Source organism: Sciurus vulgaris (genome assembly GCF_902686455.1).
Source record: "Sciurus vulgaris genome assembly, chromosome: 2".
NCBI lineage: Eukaryota > Metazoa > Chordata > Mammalia > Rodentia > Sciuridae > Sciurus > Sciurus vulgaris.
Genome location: NC_136462.1, coordinates 29,089,032 through 29,107,507, shown reverse-complemented (window position 1 = coordinate 29,107,507; position 18,476 = coordinate 29,089,032). Strand labels below are relative to the sequence as shown.

The 18,476-nt window shown below is 38.2% G+C and overlaps 1 protein-coding gene across 1 annotated transcript in view; it reads right to left on the bottom strand.

Moving 5' to 3' along the window:
* The window catches only part of NEK9 (NIMA related kinase 9), a 36,776-nt gene that overhangs the window by 6,841 nt on the left and 11,459 nt on the right, over positions 1–18,476 (bottom strand). Inside the window, exons 8-19 of the mRNA XM_079127467.1 lie at positions 17,672–17,736; positions 13,916–13,966; positions 13,296–13,488; positions 11,199–11,343; positions 10,369–10,569; positions 10,146–10,192; positions 8,467–8,622; positions 6,592–6,700; positions 5,771–5,932; positions 4,313–4,483; positions 3,987–4,046; positions 392–606 (exon numbers count right to left, since the gene is read on the bottom strand). Coding sequence (XP_078983593.1) covers positions 392–606; positions 3,987–4,046; positions 4,313–4,483; positions 5,771–5,932; positions 6,592–6,700; positions 8,467–8,622; positions 10,146–10,192; positions 10,369–10,569; positions 11,199–11,343; positions 13,296–13,488; positions 13,916–13,966; positions 17,672–17,736 — 1,575 coding nt within the window. The remainder of the gene's footprint in view (positions 1–391; positions 607–3,986; positions 4,047–4,312; positions 4,484–5,770; positions 5,933–6,591; positions 6,701–8,466; positions 8,623–10,145; positions 10,193–10,368; positions 10,570–11,198; positions 11,344–13,295; positions 13,489–13,915; positions 13,967–17,671; positions 17,737–18,476) is intronic.

Genomic DNA, 18,476 nt, shown 5'->3' with positions numbered 1-18,476 from the left:
TTACTGCCTAAACCTCAACTTTCATAAATTGTATCTCTACTGTAAGGCATTCCAATTGCCCTAATATTCTACTTTATAACAGTACAAAAATCTATGAACTTAGTATTTGTACACATGCACTACAGAAACTGCCATCCAAGTAGATCATATTAATTTATAGTCTGTTTAAATAATACAGGTATGAGGATGTTTTTATCACTTTTATTAAAAAGAAAAAAAGGAATTAACATTTTGGTGATTTCTTTCCAGGTAGAAATCAGAAACCTAGATTCTTGCTACAAAACAGTTTACTAGGACAAGGAAAACCAAGAGATCCTGAAAGCTCTTTTCCAGTCCTTGCAAAGGGCCTGACACTTTTTTTTATCTGAGGTATTTCTTCGAAAGGAATTACCTTTCGAAGCCAGCCGGGACAGGAGCTGCTGGCCCCACAACTATTCCCCATGGCCTCCGTGGGACTGATTAAACCTTCCATTCCTCGGTCTGCTTCCATCGTTCCTCGGAAGCCTCCACTTGGGTCAGGAGTTTCAGATTCCTGATGACTGTTCTCCTCTTCACCACCACCACCAGGGCTGCCGCCACCACCTCCTGGACTAGAGTTCTGAACCACTGGTAGATAAATGGCACAGAGGTAGAGAGCTTTGCTACGCAACAATATAGATCTAGCATCTAATGGTTCCACTTACCCCTGGAGAGGTTCTTAGAGTTGCATTAAGTAGAATGGAAATAGTGCAGGACAGATATTTGAGACTAAATTGTTAGTTTTTACATAAGGTATCTTTATGTCAGGATCTTCACCAACCATAATTCACTTCCACTTTCTGAATTTGCTTATCCTATATTCACAGCAGATAATCAATATCATAATGCAACCTGAACAATCCCTTCAACCATAGCTCACTAGACAGGAGTGCCCAGGCTTACTCTGCATCTTAAAGAAATACATTTAGACTCCAGCATCCTCCACTGACATTCATCTTATATGAAAAGTTCATGTGCTTGCTTCAGCAGCACTACACTAAAACTGGAAGGATACAGAGAAGAATAGCATTGCCCCTACACAAGGATGACATGCAAATTCATGAAACATTCCATATTAAATAGAAAATAAAAGTAAAAAAAAAGTTCATAAAAATATTTGAGTCAAACACATCTTAAAGTTACCAGATAAACTCACCACTGGCAAGTCCCTGTCTGGGGAAACACCCAAACAGTGAATTCTTCAACATTCATCTAAGCATTAAATTTCTTGATAACTGTTTACATTTTTTTTTTTTTTTTTTGACTGGGGATTGAACTCAGGGGCACTCTACCACTAAGGCACATCCCCAGCCCTATTTTTTAATTTTGAGATGGGATCTTGCTAATTTGCTGAGGCTGGCCTCAAACCTGCAATCCTGCCTCAGCCTCCAGAGTGCTAGGATTACAGGAGTATGTGACTATTTGTACGCAGTTAAAAAATATGATGGCTGGTTCTTTTCAAGCTATTGTAATGAAGACTAGCTGATGTGTGCTCAGGAAATGCAAATGAATTTGGATATGGGCCAAAGAAAAATATAAGAAAATAAATTTGCCCAAAGCTAAAAAAAATATTGCTTAGAGCCAGGTACAGTAGCACCAAGAGACTCCACCCAGAGACTCAGGAAGTTGAGACAGAAGGATTCCAAGTTCGAGGCCAGTCTCAGCAATTTAGCAAGACCCCGTCTCTAAAAAATAAAAAGGACTAGGTATCTAGCTCAGTGGTAAAGCACCCCTAGGTTCAATCCCTAGTACAAAAAAATAAAAATACAAAAATTTTCATAGTATATTCTAAGGTTAAATGTAAAGGATTGTTTATCATCCCATGTTATGCTGGTTTGAGGACTGACTACTATGCTATACTGTGATCCTACTGCAACAGCTGTAGGTATGTAGATTCCAACATAAGCTCTTTTTTTTTTTTTGGCACCAGGGGATGAACCCAGGGGGACTTAACCACTGAGCCACTTCCTCAGTCCATTTTTATATTTTACTAGAGACAAGGTTTCACTCAGTTGCTTAGGGCCTTGATAAATTCCTGAGGCTCAGTTTGAACTCTGGATTCTCCTGCCTCAGTCTCCTGCTGGGATTATGGGTGTGCCCCGCCATACCTGGTTCCAACATAAACTCTTGAAGCTTATTTTTTTTTTTTTTACTATAAGTGGCTTTTAATAATTATAAATACAAGATCATTTTAACATATATACAATTTTTCATGCTAACAATAAAATAAATGCATGATGCTATCACTAAAATAACTAGAATTATGCTATCAAATAGGGTGGCCATTAATTGTATGTAGCTGCTGGGCGAGGTAGTACACGCCTATAATCCTACTGGCTCAGGAGGCTGAGGCAGGAGGATTGCGAGTTCAAAGTCAGTCTCAGTAACTTAGTGAGGCCCTAAGCAACTTAGCAAGACCATCTCTAAATAATATATAAAAAGGACTGGGGATATGGTTTATTGGTTAAGCATCCCTGGGTTCAATTCTTAGTTAAGGAAAAAAAAAATGTATATAGCCATTTAAATTTAAATAAAATTAAAAGTTCAATTTCTCAGTCACATTAGCCTCTTTTTGAGTACTCTGATCACATGAGGCTGGGGTTACTATTTTGGAGAGCCAAATATAGAGAATATTCCCACTGTTGTTGAAAGATCTATTGATATTGCTGATACTCATTGTGTCTGTCTTGAGAATTCCTTTCTTCTCTGGCCTCCTACCAAGATGAAACCACTCTTTATTAATTTTATATATGCCATTTATTCTTAAAAAGATTTAATCAATGTCTGTGTATCCTTAAGTAACACATTATTTATTTGGTTTGTTTTAAAACTTCATAAAAAGGTGTCAGGAGTGGTGTCACACATCTGTAACCCCAGCAACTTGGGAAGCTAAAGCAGGAGGATCACAAGTTTTTATTTTGCCGGCCTCAGCAAAATAAAAAATAAAAAGGGATGGAGATGTAACTCAGTGATAAAGCACCACTGAGTTCAATCCCCAGTACTGCAAATATAAAGTAAAAAATTAAACTTTATCAAAAGGTCATGAAATTTGCTTTCTACATTTCAAATTATAGAAATATCTGGAGGTGTTGTTCATTTTCACTCTGTACAAAAGTGTAATGGATGGGTATAACATTTAATCAACAAATATTCACAGAGCATTTTCCATTTGCCACTGTAATGTGGATACATTTAATGAATAAAAAGACAAAAATCTCTGCCTTTCCTTGAGAAAACTGTATTTAGCAAAAAGATATTTAATCATTTGTGACATGTACAAATAGAAATGCTGAACAATGGATTACTTAAGGAAACCAATAAAAGGTGTAAAAGGGGTGCATGTGTATGTAAATTAAGTTCAATAAGTCTAGATTAGATTTTAAACTGTTTCTTTTGGGGGAATTAATCTGTTTTATCTGTTGGATTCCATGGAAGTACTGGTCCTGAGATAACAAAGTCCACGGGGACTCTAGTAGATGAAAGACCAAGAAGGAATATTCAATTTCCTGGATGGTCCCAAGTATCAGAGAACCATGGAGAAAACAGTTAAAGGAAAACTATCAAACAATTTCAGGCTCATTTTCCTAAATATGCTGAAGTTTAGTTGACTTTCATTTCTGATGGCTGATTTTGAAGGATGGAATACCCCAGGGAATACCATGGAGCAAAGAACAGAGAGAACTCATGGCCCCTAGGAGAGTAAGGTTAAGGATTAACACAAGTTACAGTATGAGAAAGTCACTTAATTACTTCCATATGTGCTGAAGGCAAAGAAGTACTCTCCCTGACCACAATCTAAGTCATGACTTACTGTGAAACTCACCAACATAGTATCCTCCCTCTTAATCACTATATTCCTTGTTTCCCAAAGAAATTTTGTTTTCCCTTCAGTTTTGAAGACTACATGAACTCTAATCCAATGACCCACTCTTCAGAAAACCACTGGTACCTGAGATATTGCTACTTACCAGTTCCGATAGAGAGGCCACTGCTATTAGAACGGATGGTCTTAGAATTCAAGACTTTCTCTGAGGAAACATATTCAATCAATAAGCATTGTATACAGTCACAGGCAGGAAAAGTGAGAGACTAAGAGGGAGGTAATGAAGGAGGTAACTGCTATCTCAGACCCCAGATAACTTCACAATGATTAAATGCTGTCCATTACAAGACTTAAGAGAAGTAGCCTCTTTACTAGAGGATACTTTTGTTTCTAAGGATATGATCAATAGCACTGTAGGTGTGGGCCAAACCTGCCCAAGCCATCCCAACCCCTCACATATGAAACCCTTACCAACAATGAGAATGGTATGCCACCCACGGCATGATAGGTCTGGGACATGATGCAAAGATCCAAAAATAGGCCGAGGCCATGAGGTACAGATATCAGAACCATGTGGTCTCTCTGTGGGGGTCATTGCCAGGCGACCATTACCACCATTTCCCCAAGCAAAAATGTGATTATCTAGAAAAAAAATTAAATAGAAGATCATTTAACAGAACACTGGCCTCCCAACTTTTTGAGTGCCCCATCCTTTCTTTGGGGGGTGGGTACCAGGAATTGAACTCAGGGGCACTCTATCTGAATCACATTCCCAGCCCTATTTTGTATTTTATTTAGAGACAGGGTCTCACTGAGTTGCTTAGCATATCAGTTTTGCTGAGGCTGGCTTTGAACTCATGGTCCTCCTGCCTCAGTCTTCCAAGTCATTGGGATTAAAGGTGCATACCAGTGTGCCAGGGTGGAGTGCCCCATCTTTTCAAGATAGAAAATTGCCCCACCCTGTCCCAAAAGAAGTTGTTTACTCCTCCACAGAAGCCTAAATTCCTGATCCCACCAGGTAAAACAACCACTGCTCCTATGTACTGCCATTCATCCACTGCTTTACTCACTCAACAACTCTTTACTGGTCATTCATTCAGACATTTATTGGACACCTACTTCATGATAGGCACTGCCTGAGGCAACTGAGCAGTGAACAAAATTCAGTCCCTACTCCTGCAGAACTGACACTGGAGCAAGAGAGACTGATAATACACAAAGAAATACATAATGTTTCAGGGAGTAATACATGCTATGAAGGAAGATAAGGGGAGATGAAAAATAAGCAGAAAAATAGTGGGAAGCGGTTTATTATAGAAAACGTGGTCAGAGAAGTACTTTTGGACACTTAAGTAGAGATGTGGCTGAATTGAAGGAGAGAGTTTCCAGGCAGATGGAATGGCAAGCACATTCCAATGGCAAGCTATCTTTTGAAACATCTAGGTTGAGGGGTGTTGAATTAATGAGTCAAATGGTGATACAAAGTTTAAGGAATGAACTCATCTGGAGAGAGGACTGAGCCCTGAAAGGAGTTGGATACCTCTATCACAGCATTGAAAGATCTGCCTGTATTCTTTCCAGTTACCTAGTCACTGATAATTGGCACCAACGCAATGATCAGCAAAATACAGATAGAAATACTCAATAATTCTGAAAACATTTTACCAAAAAAAAAAAAAAATTAAAAATTTAAAAGGAAGGAACTTAGACTATTAAGTAATCATTATCTAGAAATCTGACCCATAAAAAAATCACTATGTTAAACACATGAAAAGTCAACGAGATTCAATATGTATAATAACTGGCCATTGATTTAATATAAATAAAAAAGTAAATCATAGACCAGCTATATAAAAACTAGTCCACCTCTTTCCCAATTAAAACATACCCATCTGTTTATAAAGCTTGAAATGAGAAGTACGGACTCACCATCAGTGGCAGCAATGGTGAACTCATCACCACAAGAGACCCTGATCACTTGCTTCCCACCAAGAGGTCCCCCCAACAGGTTGATCCCCAGACGCTTCTTGTAATTCCCAACTCCCAGCTGCCCACACTTATTACAGCCAAAGGTCAGTAACCGGCCTCGCTCTGAAAGAGAAGCAAAAATAAAACATAGATAATTGGGTCACAGAAGGAAGACACAGCCAGTGGACTCCCTGCACTAGCTTCTGACTGTCAGAGAGTCCACATGACTCTAGAACTATGGAGGCTATACAATCTAGCCACTGTAACCAGTTAGATCTATTAAGCAACTCAATATTCTATTCTTTCTCCAATATTGTATTTTTACTGTGGAAAATGGGTACTACCTAGCTTCTAATACATAGAGGGTACTAATTAGAGACAATGTAAGTCAGGAATCAGGTGTGATGTCCAGCATTTATAATGATTAACAGTAAAAAAAATATGTGTTTGAATGCCTGATTGTTAATGACAATAACAGATGGGGGAAATCAGGAAGATGAAAATGTTGTTAAGAAAAGCTAACGCTTTGGCTTGGGAGTCTGAGGCAGGAGGATTTGAATTCAAAGCCAGCCTCAGCAACTTAGAAAGGCCCTATGCAACTCAGTGAGACCCTGTCTCTAAATAAAATACAAAAAAGGCTGGGGATGTGGGTCAGTGGTTAAGGACTCCTGGGTTCAATTCCCAGTACCAAAAAGAAAAAAAAACAAAAGAAAAGCTAACACTTGATGGTGGAAAATAGCCTGAGCTCCTAAGGGACATTACACAGTTGAAAATCAACTTACCATCAATAGCAGCTGTATGGGTCTTGCCTGGGGCAATGGTACGGATCTTATAAAAGGACAGTTGCTTGGCCAAGGTAAAAGAGGTTGTGTAGGGAACCTCATGGTATGCCTGAAACGAGTAAAAGAGAAAAAATGGAGGAATAATTAGGCTGGGAATGGAAGAGGGTCAAACAAATCATGTTACCAGGAAGAAGGTGCAGGTAGCTTTCCATTTTAATACAATACAAAAGGAAATAAGCTCAATATGCAATCAGAGAATTTAGCATATGAAGCAGGATTTTCTGACAACAAATTTTTACATTCTAAATGTAGGTATGCAACACGTGAATTCTTCACTCTCCACCCCAGAGGGTACTTATGTAAGATAGAATCTTGACATCTGTCTTGGTTTCACACTGCATTTAAAAAGGTCAAGGCAAAGAATTCACATCCTGAAGATTCTCTCCAGCCTATGAAACAATGTGTGATCTAATGTCATCTAGCAGGTCAATAGTGTTTCTTAACTTCTTAAAACCCATATTGCCTTTTGAGTTAGTATAAAAATATTCTCTCCTGTAAATTTAAAATTTCACAACAAATCCAATGTTCCAACCCAACACAAAATCAAGCAGCAGTAATTCTGAATATGCCTTTCAAACTACACTTTCCAGTCTTGACCAGAGTTTGTACTTGTCTGAAAATTGCTACTTCACAGACAGCTTAAAAATTAGCTTTTGTTTTCCTTTTCTTTCTTTATATATATACATATATATAGTTTTTTTTTAGTTGTTGATGGATCTTTATTTTATTCATCTATTTTTATATGTGATGCTAAGAACTGAACCCAGTGTCCCACGTGTGCTAGGCAAGCACTCTACCACTGAGCCACGACCCCAGTCCCTCTTTTTTTTTTTTTTTTTAATAGGTCAGCAATTTGGGGCATAGTATTTTGGTAATTTAATCAAGGGCAGAAGTTCAGTAAGTTGCAAACTTGGTCTTTTATCAGGTGGTTGAATTCTAGGGCTGTGTTAGTCCACTTTCTGTCACTAACTTTCATATTTTTCATTGAGTCAGAAAAATTCTTTTACTTTGATTCTTTAGAAATCATCATACTCACAGAAAGAGGAAACTGACTTGATATCAGTGGTGAATTTCATGATGTCCTTGAAGGGGGAGAATGGCAACTATACTTAATGAGCCTATAAAGGATTAGTGATTTGAAAACAAATCTAAAAAACTCTCCAGGCGGATGATGAATGGAAATGTTACTTTTTTCATATTAATTTTCTTGTTCCTCTTTCAATAATAATGTAGAATCTGAATTTTTTCATTTTGTTCTTTATAATCAATTTATTTACAAGGACTGACATACTGCAAAATACCACATAGATTGATATATTTTTCTGTAAGCACCCGCTTATAAAACCACCACCAGATCAAGACAGACTATTCCCATCATCCCAGGATCCCTATCACCTCTTCTGACAATAACCAGACCCCTCTGCCCAGAGGTAACCACTATTTTGATTTCTGACATCAGAAGTTAATTCTGCCTGTTCTTGAACTTCACCTAATTGGAATCAGATAGTATGTTTTCTTTTGTGGCTGGCTTCTTTTGCTGTAAACAATGTCTGTGAGATCATCACTTGAATCTTTTTTTTTTAACAGTTTTTTTAGTTGTAGATGAACAAAGTACCTTTATTTCATTTATTTATTTTTATGTGGTGCTGAGGATCAAACTCAGTGCCTCACACATGCTAAGCAAGCACCATACAAAAGAGTTATAACCCCAGCCCAACTGTATTCTTAAATCAAATTCTGTGGTCAATAATCCCAAAGAAATTCCAACCAAGACATGTTCTGATGGTACGGCTGGGATATGGAGGGAGCACTCACTTCATGGTTGATAATTCCCGACATGCACTGATTCAGACCCAGTTTATTGAATTCATTGAGCCCACAGGCCAGCACTTTGCCTGACTGAGTCAGTAGGAATGTCCCATCACAGCCACACTGAACTGCAACAATGATCAAGGCCTTAGGAACATCTACCTGTAAAGGAAAAGGAAGTTGGAAGAGAAAAATCCCAAATATGTAATTCATATTTGGAAAAAAATTCCAAAATTCTTTCAGAAGCGACATGCTGCATTTAGCAGAAGGGAAGTAGAGGATGGGGAATGAAGTAGACGATAGGGAAGTAGAGGATGGTCTCTTCAGATTTGCCCAGCAGCTTAAGAGCTAGTATTTTCAACCAGGAGTTCAAGTTTTATAATCTAAAGGAAAGGTGACAGTTCCAGTCTAGATAGTCCCTGTCAGTTTGTTTTAGTAACAGGTCCTACTTTTCTGAAGGAGAAAATTTCTAAGAAAGGGGACTGCTCAGAACAAGCTGGAAAGGAGATGCTTCAATCCCTTGCTGGTTTCCTTTTCTGAGATGTAGGGCTTCTGGACAGCTATAGAAGAAGCTTCATGGTCCTGTGGGTTCCAAGTGGTCATTTTATAAGAGAAGTGATAGGGCCGTGAGATAGCTGCTAGGACTTCCAAATGCCCACATTCTTCTTCTTTTTAACTTTAAAAAAAATTTCTTTTTAGTTATACATGACAGTAAAATGTACTCTGACAAATTATACATACATGGAGGACAACTTCCCATTCTTCTGGTTGTAGATGATGGGGAATTACATTGGTCATGTATTCATAACGAACATAGGAAAGTTATGTCTGATTCATTCTACTACCTTTCCTATTCCCATTCCTCCTCCCTTCCCTTCATTCTCCTTTGTCTAATACAAAGTACTTCTATTCTTCCCTACCTACCCCCGCTTTATTAGGAATTAGCACCTGCATATCAGACAGAACATTTGCAAATGCCCACATTCTTCTATAGCTAATGTGTACGAAGCCTGAAGCCTCAAACCTCACGATTTCTACTATAGCTTTCAGAAGAGCAACTGCAGTGAATCCTATTGAAGGTGGGCCCCACAAACACACCATTTAATTTAAAAATGTAAATAGAAACTGGTAACAGTAAATGGTATAGTTAATTGTAGGTACCCTTCCATTGGGTAAGCCTGTGCCCAGGGGGTAGGAGAGAAATGTGAGGATGCTTTTCCCTCAGTTGGTTTCACCTCCTGTCAGCCTCTCACAGTGCCAGCTCTAGTAGTGCTGAGTGACCAGATATGACAATTCCTAGCACACGACTCCTAAATAAAAACAATTTCTTCTGCTGTTCAACTATAGAAACAGGAGGGGGAAATGGCTGTGTTAAGAGGTAGTATACTGTGTTCCAGTAGGTTCCTGAGGAAATTTCTGGGTATATTTAACTGTATGTGACTTTTCTTCTGTACATGCTGATTTTAGCTCTCATCCCTGAAAGGTGTGACTCCACAGTGCCCACAGTAGTTGTATCCACTATGATTCAATCAGATGATAAGACCAACAGTACTAAACCAGGAACCCTGGATTATCAACATACTTCAGAAATAAACACCTTGATATGAAGAGTTGGGGAACAGGCATACTTTTGAAGCCTGTGTGACTTAGACAGGCTCTAGGAAAGAAGCTGCTTCTGATTTTACCTTTTGTGGTGTATAGTAATCCTCTTCGGAATCCAAACCCAGTCGTCCTGAAACACACAAAAGAAAGTCATTCAGATTACAGCCAGTGAAGATGTTCTAAAGATTCCCTTTAAAAGAATTAACACTTCTTAAATAGAGGTTATGTGATGTGTTTGGATGCACACAAACCTGAAGTTAGGTTGTGCATCTGGGAAGAAATAGACAGAAACAAGGCTATACCTACCATACTCGCCACAGCCCCAAGAATAGACTTCCTTGCTTCGTGTCAGGACCACCACATGATTATCTCCACAGGAGACCTGGTCCACTGGATTGTTGAGGAAAAAGTTTAATTGCATCGGTTCTAGCACTTCTGGGCCAGCAACCTTGTCCACCCCCATACAGCCATAATAATCTGATCCAAAGGCATAGAGCTGACCCTCATCTGCAAAAGAAAAGAAAACAATCCATCATAGTACTGACTTATTTTGTCCAGTCTGAGAGCTGGGCAGGGCTGAAATGAGGATTTAGCCAATGATCACACATGAGACAATTACATCAGAGAAACCGAAAGGACACATGTAAGTCTAGGGCTGTCTGTATTTAAGGGATCATAAATAGTATTAATGTAATAAATAGTTTAAAAAGTAGAATTATCATGTTTATTCTATTTTACAGATAAAAAGATAAGCACCTAGGAAAAGTAAGTAATAAAATATGTAATGACTAAACCAAAACTAAATTTAGCTCTTAATCCTGATTTTGTTATCCACAGCCTCAAGAGGTAGTGAGATTATATTCTCCCTCATAAGGGGTACACACTGCATTTCTCCTAATCCTGCCTCTTCTGTGTTATCTACCTGCCTTATCCTTGCCCATCATTTCCTAAGAACAGCAAATTGGGAATACTGTTACTAATGAGCATATTTGCCTAATGTCTTTGCTCCTTGGATATTGTTTTTTTTTTTTTCTTTTTTCTTTCTTTTTTTTGGGTAAGATCTTAACCAAAACTGCACAGTGTTGAGCATAATCCCCACATTAAATGTACTTAGATGCTTTCTGTAGTTGGCTTACCTGTCACACAGACCGTGAAATCATCACCACACGACACCTGACGGATAGCTTTGCCTTGCAACTTTTCCACATGCTTTGGCTGTCGATAGGAAGCTTTGTCTCCATGGCCCAGTTGACCGTGGAGTTTAGTACCTCCTTGCATGTTCTGTGAAATAAAGAGGTCTCGTGAAGTTCTGACTTTTCACAATAATAGCTTATCTGTAAAATAAATTCTTTTTTTTCCTTTTCTGTGTATGTGTGTGGCCGGGTTGGTACTAGGAAGCAAACTCAGGAGCATTCTATCTCTGAATTACATTTCCATCCCCTTTTATTTTTGAAATGGGGTGTTTCCAAGTTGCCCAGCTTGGCCTCAAACTTCAGATATTCCTGCCTAAGCCTGCAGGGTAGCTGGGATTACAGGTGTGCACCACTGCACCCAGTTAATATACTTCTTATGAAGAAAAACAAAAAGGGAAAAAACAATTGGAAATTTAGAAATTAGAAAAAAAAATGGGAACATGGATTAAACCTTTTAATGGTAGGTAGTATAAAATCAAGGCCCACAGGTAAAGATTTAAAAAGTATTCGGAGTCATATACATCAGGCCTTAAAAGGATACATTTTTCTTGTTCTTCAACTAACTCTAAAGTGGAACTATATACTTAATTATGGTTAATTTTGGTCATTTACCTGAAACAGAACAGTTATAAAGAATCTGGCAACATCAAAGAGGCTGCTATATAGAGCTAACAGTCCTCATAACTTTTCTACAGTTTTACAGAGCTAAGTAATTCTTTCCATTCAAGGACTCAACAACAGTCCTCATACAAACGGTATTCAGTTACTGGTTTCACTCTACTTTTGGAAGCCACCCCTGGGGGCTAATTCTTTAAGGAATAGGGTCTTAGGAAATAACAGTAAATCATCACTCTACAACAGAGGCCAAATCATTCTTTCAATCACTCAACAGTTGTGTGTCTACTCCTCACACACTGGGAGACAACTACAGTCCCTGTCCTCAAGGAGAAGATAATCTGAAACCACTGAAAACAATGAACCCCCTCAAGGAGAGGAACCAAAGGCCTAAGGCATGGCTGGATAAAGAAAAAGCAGCATGAAATAAGCCTGAGAAGGCAAAGCCAAAGAGACAAGGGAAGCCATGAGAATCTGCTACGAGGAAGACAACTGAAAACAATGCTTCAGGAAGGGAGTGGCCCATGATGTCCAACGCTGCCAAGAGGTCAAGTTAGGAAAGGGCTAAAAAGCATTTGTTTTGCTGGGTGTGACAGTGCACAACTGTAAACCTAGCAACTTTGGAGGCTAAGGCAGGATTGCAAGTTCACAGCCAGCCTGGACAATTTAGCTAAAGACCCTGTCTCAAAATTTACAAAAAAAAAAAAAAAAAAAAAAAAAAATGCTGGGGATGTAACTCAGTAGTGGAGTGCCCTGGGTTCAATCCCTAGTACCAGGAAGATAAAAAATAAACAAAAACAAAAACACAACACCTGCTTTATTTTAGCAATTTATCAGTTATTTTGAAAACTGATCAGTTATCACTTGATCAGCTGACTCAATTGAGTGGTAGGGATGGAGGCTGCATTGCAGGTGAATGACAGAATAGGAGGTAAGGAAACAGTAAACTCACTGTGTTAAATAGGTGAGAAGGCAGAATCTAGAGGGCAACAAAGGGAAGTTCTATGCAAGATATACCCAGGCATCTTCAATCACTGGTGGAAGTCAGAGGTTTTCTGACATGGTGCAGTATTTCATTTGTAAAGCTATTTCACAGATTCTAGCTGCTCTGAACCTCACAATAATGAAACAAAGTAAATCCTCCAGCAATAACTCAAAGAGCACAGTCTTCTGAGTCCAAACCTAGGGCTCTTTTAGTTTTCAATCCTCTTTCATTCATTCAGAACACACTGACAGGTGATCTAGTATGTACCAGGCATGCTGTATAAGTCAATGAACTAAACAGAATTTCTGCTCCCCTAGAGCTAAAGTTCCATCACTCCATGCTGCAGCCTGTGTCATGTGACTAACAAAATGATTAGACATCACGGTCCAGGAAACAAGCAGGCTTACAGCACTCTTCCAAAGTCCTTAGCTCTCACTTACCACCCAGGTGTACAGTTCCTTCTCCACTGTGACCACAGCAAAGTGGGTATTCCCTGCGCACACCTGCCGGGCACTACAGCCACTCTTGATGACATCCAGTTTCTGAGGGGTGGATTTCCCACCACCCCAAACATAGACTTCACTGGTTCGTGATGTTACCACAGCAATGGGTGCTTCGGTTACGGTGCTTGACCTGCCAGTAACCCCCAGAACAAAGGCACATTTAACATAAAAACAATCTCAAAGAAGACTGCTCCCAGTCTGTTCCCTGAAAAGAACTGCCAATTATGATATGACAAAATATGTTCTTTTGACCCTCTCTTAGTAGGCTTTGCAATTCTTGCCTCAGGTATTCATCACAGATTGGCCAGGCCAGTTTCTAGTCTGATCCATAACACCTACACTTTTCAACATTCATCAAGGTAATGATGTCCACATTAATATAAGGTGAAATTATGGCTCTCTTCTCAGAAATGACTATCTGACATTTAAGCACATGGTAGCTCCTAAAAAGATAACAAAGGCCACTGAGATTAAATAATGCATAGACCCAAGTAAGACCCTTCTGGTGGGAATTTGGTACATATAGTATTAATTTTCCAGAGTCTCTTAAGTATTACCTTGGTCTCTTTGTAGGTGCATTAAGCAGAGTGACTTTTTCTTCCATCTCTCTACCAAAAGAAAAGCACAGACACATGAGTTTTGAAATAACAGGCTTCTACAATGCAACAGTGTCTCTTAATACATTTCACAGATTTAATTCTCTTATTAACTGAATGTATCCTACAACATGACACTACTTTGAAAGGCACCATGATAAAACTCAAAACAGTTATACAGGTCTTGCATTAAACAGTTCATCATATTAAAAAGGTCAGCAGTTTGGGGCCATTTTGAGTTCTGTTTCTGAGAACCAATCTAGGTTGGAATGGGAGCCTCAAGAACCTCTGATGCACATAATAGGTACCTGCATCTGGTATGTGCACTGACTCACCAAATCAAACACCTTCAAACCTGGGCTTGTTATCTTTCTCCTAAGCCAGCTTTTCTTTCTGACTTTCCTATTTCTCTAACTGGCAAAAATCTTCCCCTATTCTTCAATCAACTTCAGTCATCTTTGATTCCTTTCTCCTCCTTTTTTCAACATTTCAATTCTGTAGATTCTACCAATGTAGTACCTTTTATAAAATACAACTCTTTCTGTCCATTCTCACTGCCTTAGCATTTCCTATCTATACTGTGGTAGTGTCTCCTCACTGTAGTCCCACTCACTTTCATCACTTCTATATTAAGCTAACATTGATCCTAGTACTGTGAGGTGACTCTTCCTTAGGTGTGCCTCATCACGTGAACTGTCCTCTCATAAATGCCCAATATTTCTGTACTATTTTTAAATTAAGCCTGGCATTCAAGATTCTCTCTTTCCAATCTTCCTTTCTTTCATTTACAGCTCATGTTCTGGCCCAGGGTTATCATTCTGACTAAATCTAGCATAGATGCCTTACTGGGACGGTGCTCAGGTTATCAGTAATTTGTGTAAGCTCCTGAGATTCTGCACTAAGAATCCCAGGTCTAGAATAGCTAATGTAGCCAAACGGGACTTTGTGTTTCCTGAACATTTCTCATAACTTCCTGTGTCTGTGCTTTAACTTATGCTATTTTCTGTCTAGAAGACTTCTTGTTTTTTTCATCGAAGTACAAAATTTCACAAGTATTCCATGTAAATCTGTAATTATTTCAATAAAAATTTCAATTAAAAATTATCAGCTGGGTTGGGTGCAACAGTGCATGACTAGAATCCCAATGATTCGGGAGGCTGAGGGAGATCACAAGTTCAAGGCCAGTCTGGGCAGCTTTGCAAGACCATCTCAAAATAAAATAAAAAATAAAATTGGTAAAAGGGCTGGGGCTGTAGCTCAGAGGTGGAATTATCCTAGGTTCAATTCCCAGTACCATAAAAATTTATCAATTGTAGTATTTCAGTAAAAGATTTAAACATTTGCTTATACTGTTGGAAATAAACTAGACAAAAATTTTAAATGTGTTCGACTAGCTCCAGAGAGCGATACTGCCTGAATATGCATAGAACATTAATGGAAGATCACAGTGCTGTATCTGGAGTATGACACATAACTCTAAGCACCAAAACACTGGTTAGAGACCACTGGAAACCAGAAAAGATTAGTATGGATCAAATGCTTAAGTGTAAGACCCAAAACTATGAAACTATTAAAAGAAAACAGTATACATGAAATCTTTCTGGATATGACCCCAAAAGCATAGGCAAGAAAGCAAAATTTGACAAATAGGATTATATCAAACTATACAGAAAGGAAACAATCAATAGTGTAAAGAGAAACCTATAGAGAGGAGAAAATATTGGCAAACTATTGCTTTCAAGAATACATAAGGAAATTAAACAAGTCAATGATAAAAAAAAATCCCAAATAATCTGATTTAAAAAGTGGGTACATGAGGAAAAAAAGATTAAAAAAATGGATGAATGATCTGATAGACATTTCTCCAAAGGGGATATTCAAATGACCAGTAAGTATAGGAAAAAATGCTCAATAACACTCATCATCAGGGAAATGCAAATCAAAAGCATCCCAGTTAGAATTACTATTATTAGAAAAAAAAAGACAAAAATAATAAATGCTGCAAGGATATAAAGAAAGGGAAACTTGCCAGATACTGTTATCGGCAATAAATTAGTACATATTATGGAAAACAGTATGGAGGTTCCTCAAAAACTAAAAGTAAAACTGCTATATGATCTAGCTATTCCTCTACGGGGTATATATACAAAGGAACTGATATCAGTATATCAAAGAAAAACCGGCACTTGCATTTATTGCAGCACTATTCATCATAGGCAAAATATAAAATCAGCCTAGGTGTCCATTGATGAATGAATGGATAAAGAGAATGTAGAATATACACACTGTGGAATATTATTCACATCATTTGCAGGAACACAGATGGAACTGGAAGACATTATGATAAAAGAAATAAGCACAGGAACATAAGTACTGCATGTTCTTATGCTCATGTGGCAGCTAAAAAAGTTGACCTTAAAGGAATAGAGACTAGAAGAGCAGTTACCAGAGCCTAGAAAGGATGTGGATGAGGGAGGAATGAAGAGAGGATAATTAAGGGGTACATGGATACAGCTGGATAGGAGAAATAACTTCTAATGTTCTACATAGCATAGAGGATAACTACGATTAACAAAATTAATTGAATATTTCAAAATAACTAGAAGGGAGGAGTTTGGAGGTTCCCAACACAAAAAAATGATAAATGTCTGAGGCAACAGATATGCCAAATACCCTGATCTGATCATTACACGTTATGTACATGTATTAAAATGTACTGTACTAACTAAAAAATAAATTTAAAATAATAATACCTTTGAATAAACACAAAACAATAATAAAAGATTTAATGACAACAGGATAAAAGTAAATAGCAATGATTATGGAATGAGGTATGTATTTACTATATACAAAGACATGACTTGAAAAGAGTACAGTAAATGTTTGAAAAATTGGAGGAAATATTAAAAAAGATACAGTATAGTAGGACAAAAATAATATAATAAGATGAAATATGAACTACAAAATTTAAGAAAGATAATACTTCTCCTCTAAGTCGAGGCTTGAAGCCTCCTACAGGAAGGACAGCCTTCCTACCTCTAGACTGCTCAGACAGAATAAACCTCAGGAAATAGTCCGTCAGAAGTTAATAAAAGTTGACCTCAAGAAGTGGGCATGGGTTAGGGAGATAGCTCAGTCAGTAGAGTACATGCCTTATAAGCACAAGGCCCTGGGTTCGATCCCCAGCACCGCAAAAAAAAAAAGAAAGAAGTGGGCAAGAAGTACCAGAAGAAGATTCCAACTCCAACACACCATCTCAATAATCATATTTTAAAAAATTCCCAGATTCACACTTGTATCCCATAGCTGATAATCATCTTCTACCAGGTCCCAGGCTGAGCACCTTTTATGTATTACCTCCTTTAAGCCTCACCTTACCTCACTTTATAGAGGAGAAAACAAAGAAATAGAGTTGTTAAATTGACAAAGATAATGACAGAACTTTGATTCAAACTTAAAGATATCAGTGCCTATATTGTAGAATAGAAAATCCACATACTGAGAGGGTAGAAGGCTCTTGGGCCTCATCAATACAAATTTAGAGCAAATAGTTAAGAAGGTAAAAGAAATCACTCTCAAGCAATGGGAGCAGAGGTGCTGGTAGAAAACAGCACTAGAGTGGCCAAGTTAGGAAACTCCGCCATTTCCTGTGGTACTCTGATCAGGCCTCTACAGCAGTCAATCATCTCTAATAAAAGTGATCTATTTGTACTTTACCTCCTGCGTTTCCTGAGAAGGGGACGATCCAGAAGTTCATCTGCAGTGGGTCTCTGCTCAGGATCCTAAAAAGTAAAAAGAGATCACTTTTCACTTAAAGGAAATGGGTAATATTGGACTAACGAGAAATTTTATTTTGTCTTATAAGGATGAAGATTAGTAAGTCAAAGACTACTGTATGTTATCCTTTTGTTTCAAAAATCATAATTTCTTACATTGCATACCACATTTAATGCCCATCCTCTTGGCACCATCGACACTGTACGTGAATGAGGATGTTTACCATCCATGTTCTTCACTTTGTTCAATCAGGGTAGTAACTCTCAAACCTCAATATATATGGCACAGAATAATCACTGGGGTGCTTATTACGAATAGTTTTAAGCTTTAGCTACAGAAACTGTTGGTCTGGGGTGGTATCCAGGAAATTCACCCCCTCTTTTTTTATCTTATAAAACTCTAACTGGGTGTGGTAGTGCATACCTATAATTCCAGCAACTTGAGAGGCTCACAAGGTCAAGGCCAGCCTCACAAGTGAGGGCCTAAATAACTTAGGGAGACCCTGTCTCAAAAAACAGGGATGGAGATGTGGCTCAGTGATTAAGTGTCCCTGGGTTCAATATCCAGTACCACTACCATCAGAAACTCTACATCTCTGACTGAGGTTTACAAAATCAATTTATAGAAATCAACCTTGACCATAAAATATAGAGCACAGTTTAGATGGCAAAACCACCTTGCAAATATAGCAAAGTAACGTAAAAACGTGTTAGTGGGAGTATGTAACTACCATGAATTGCTAATA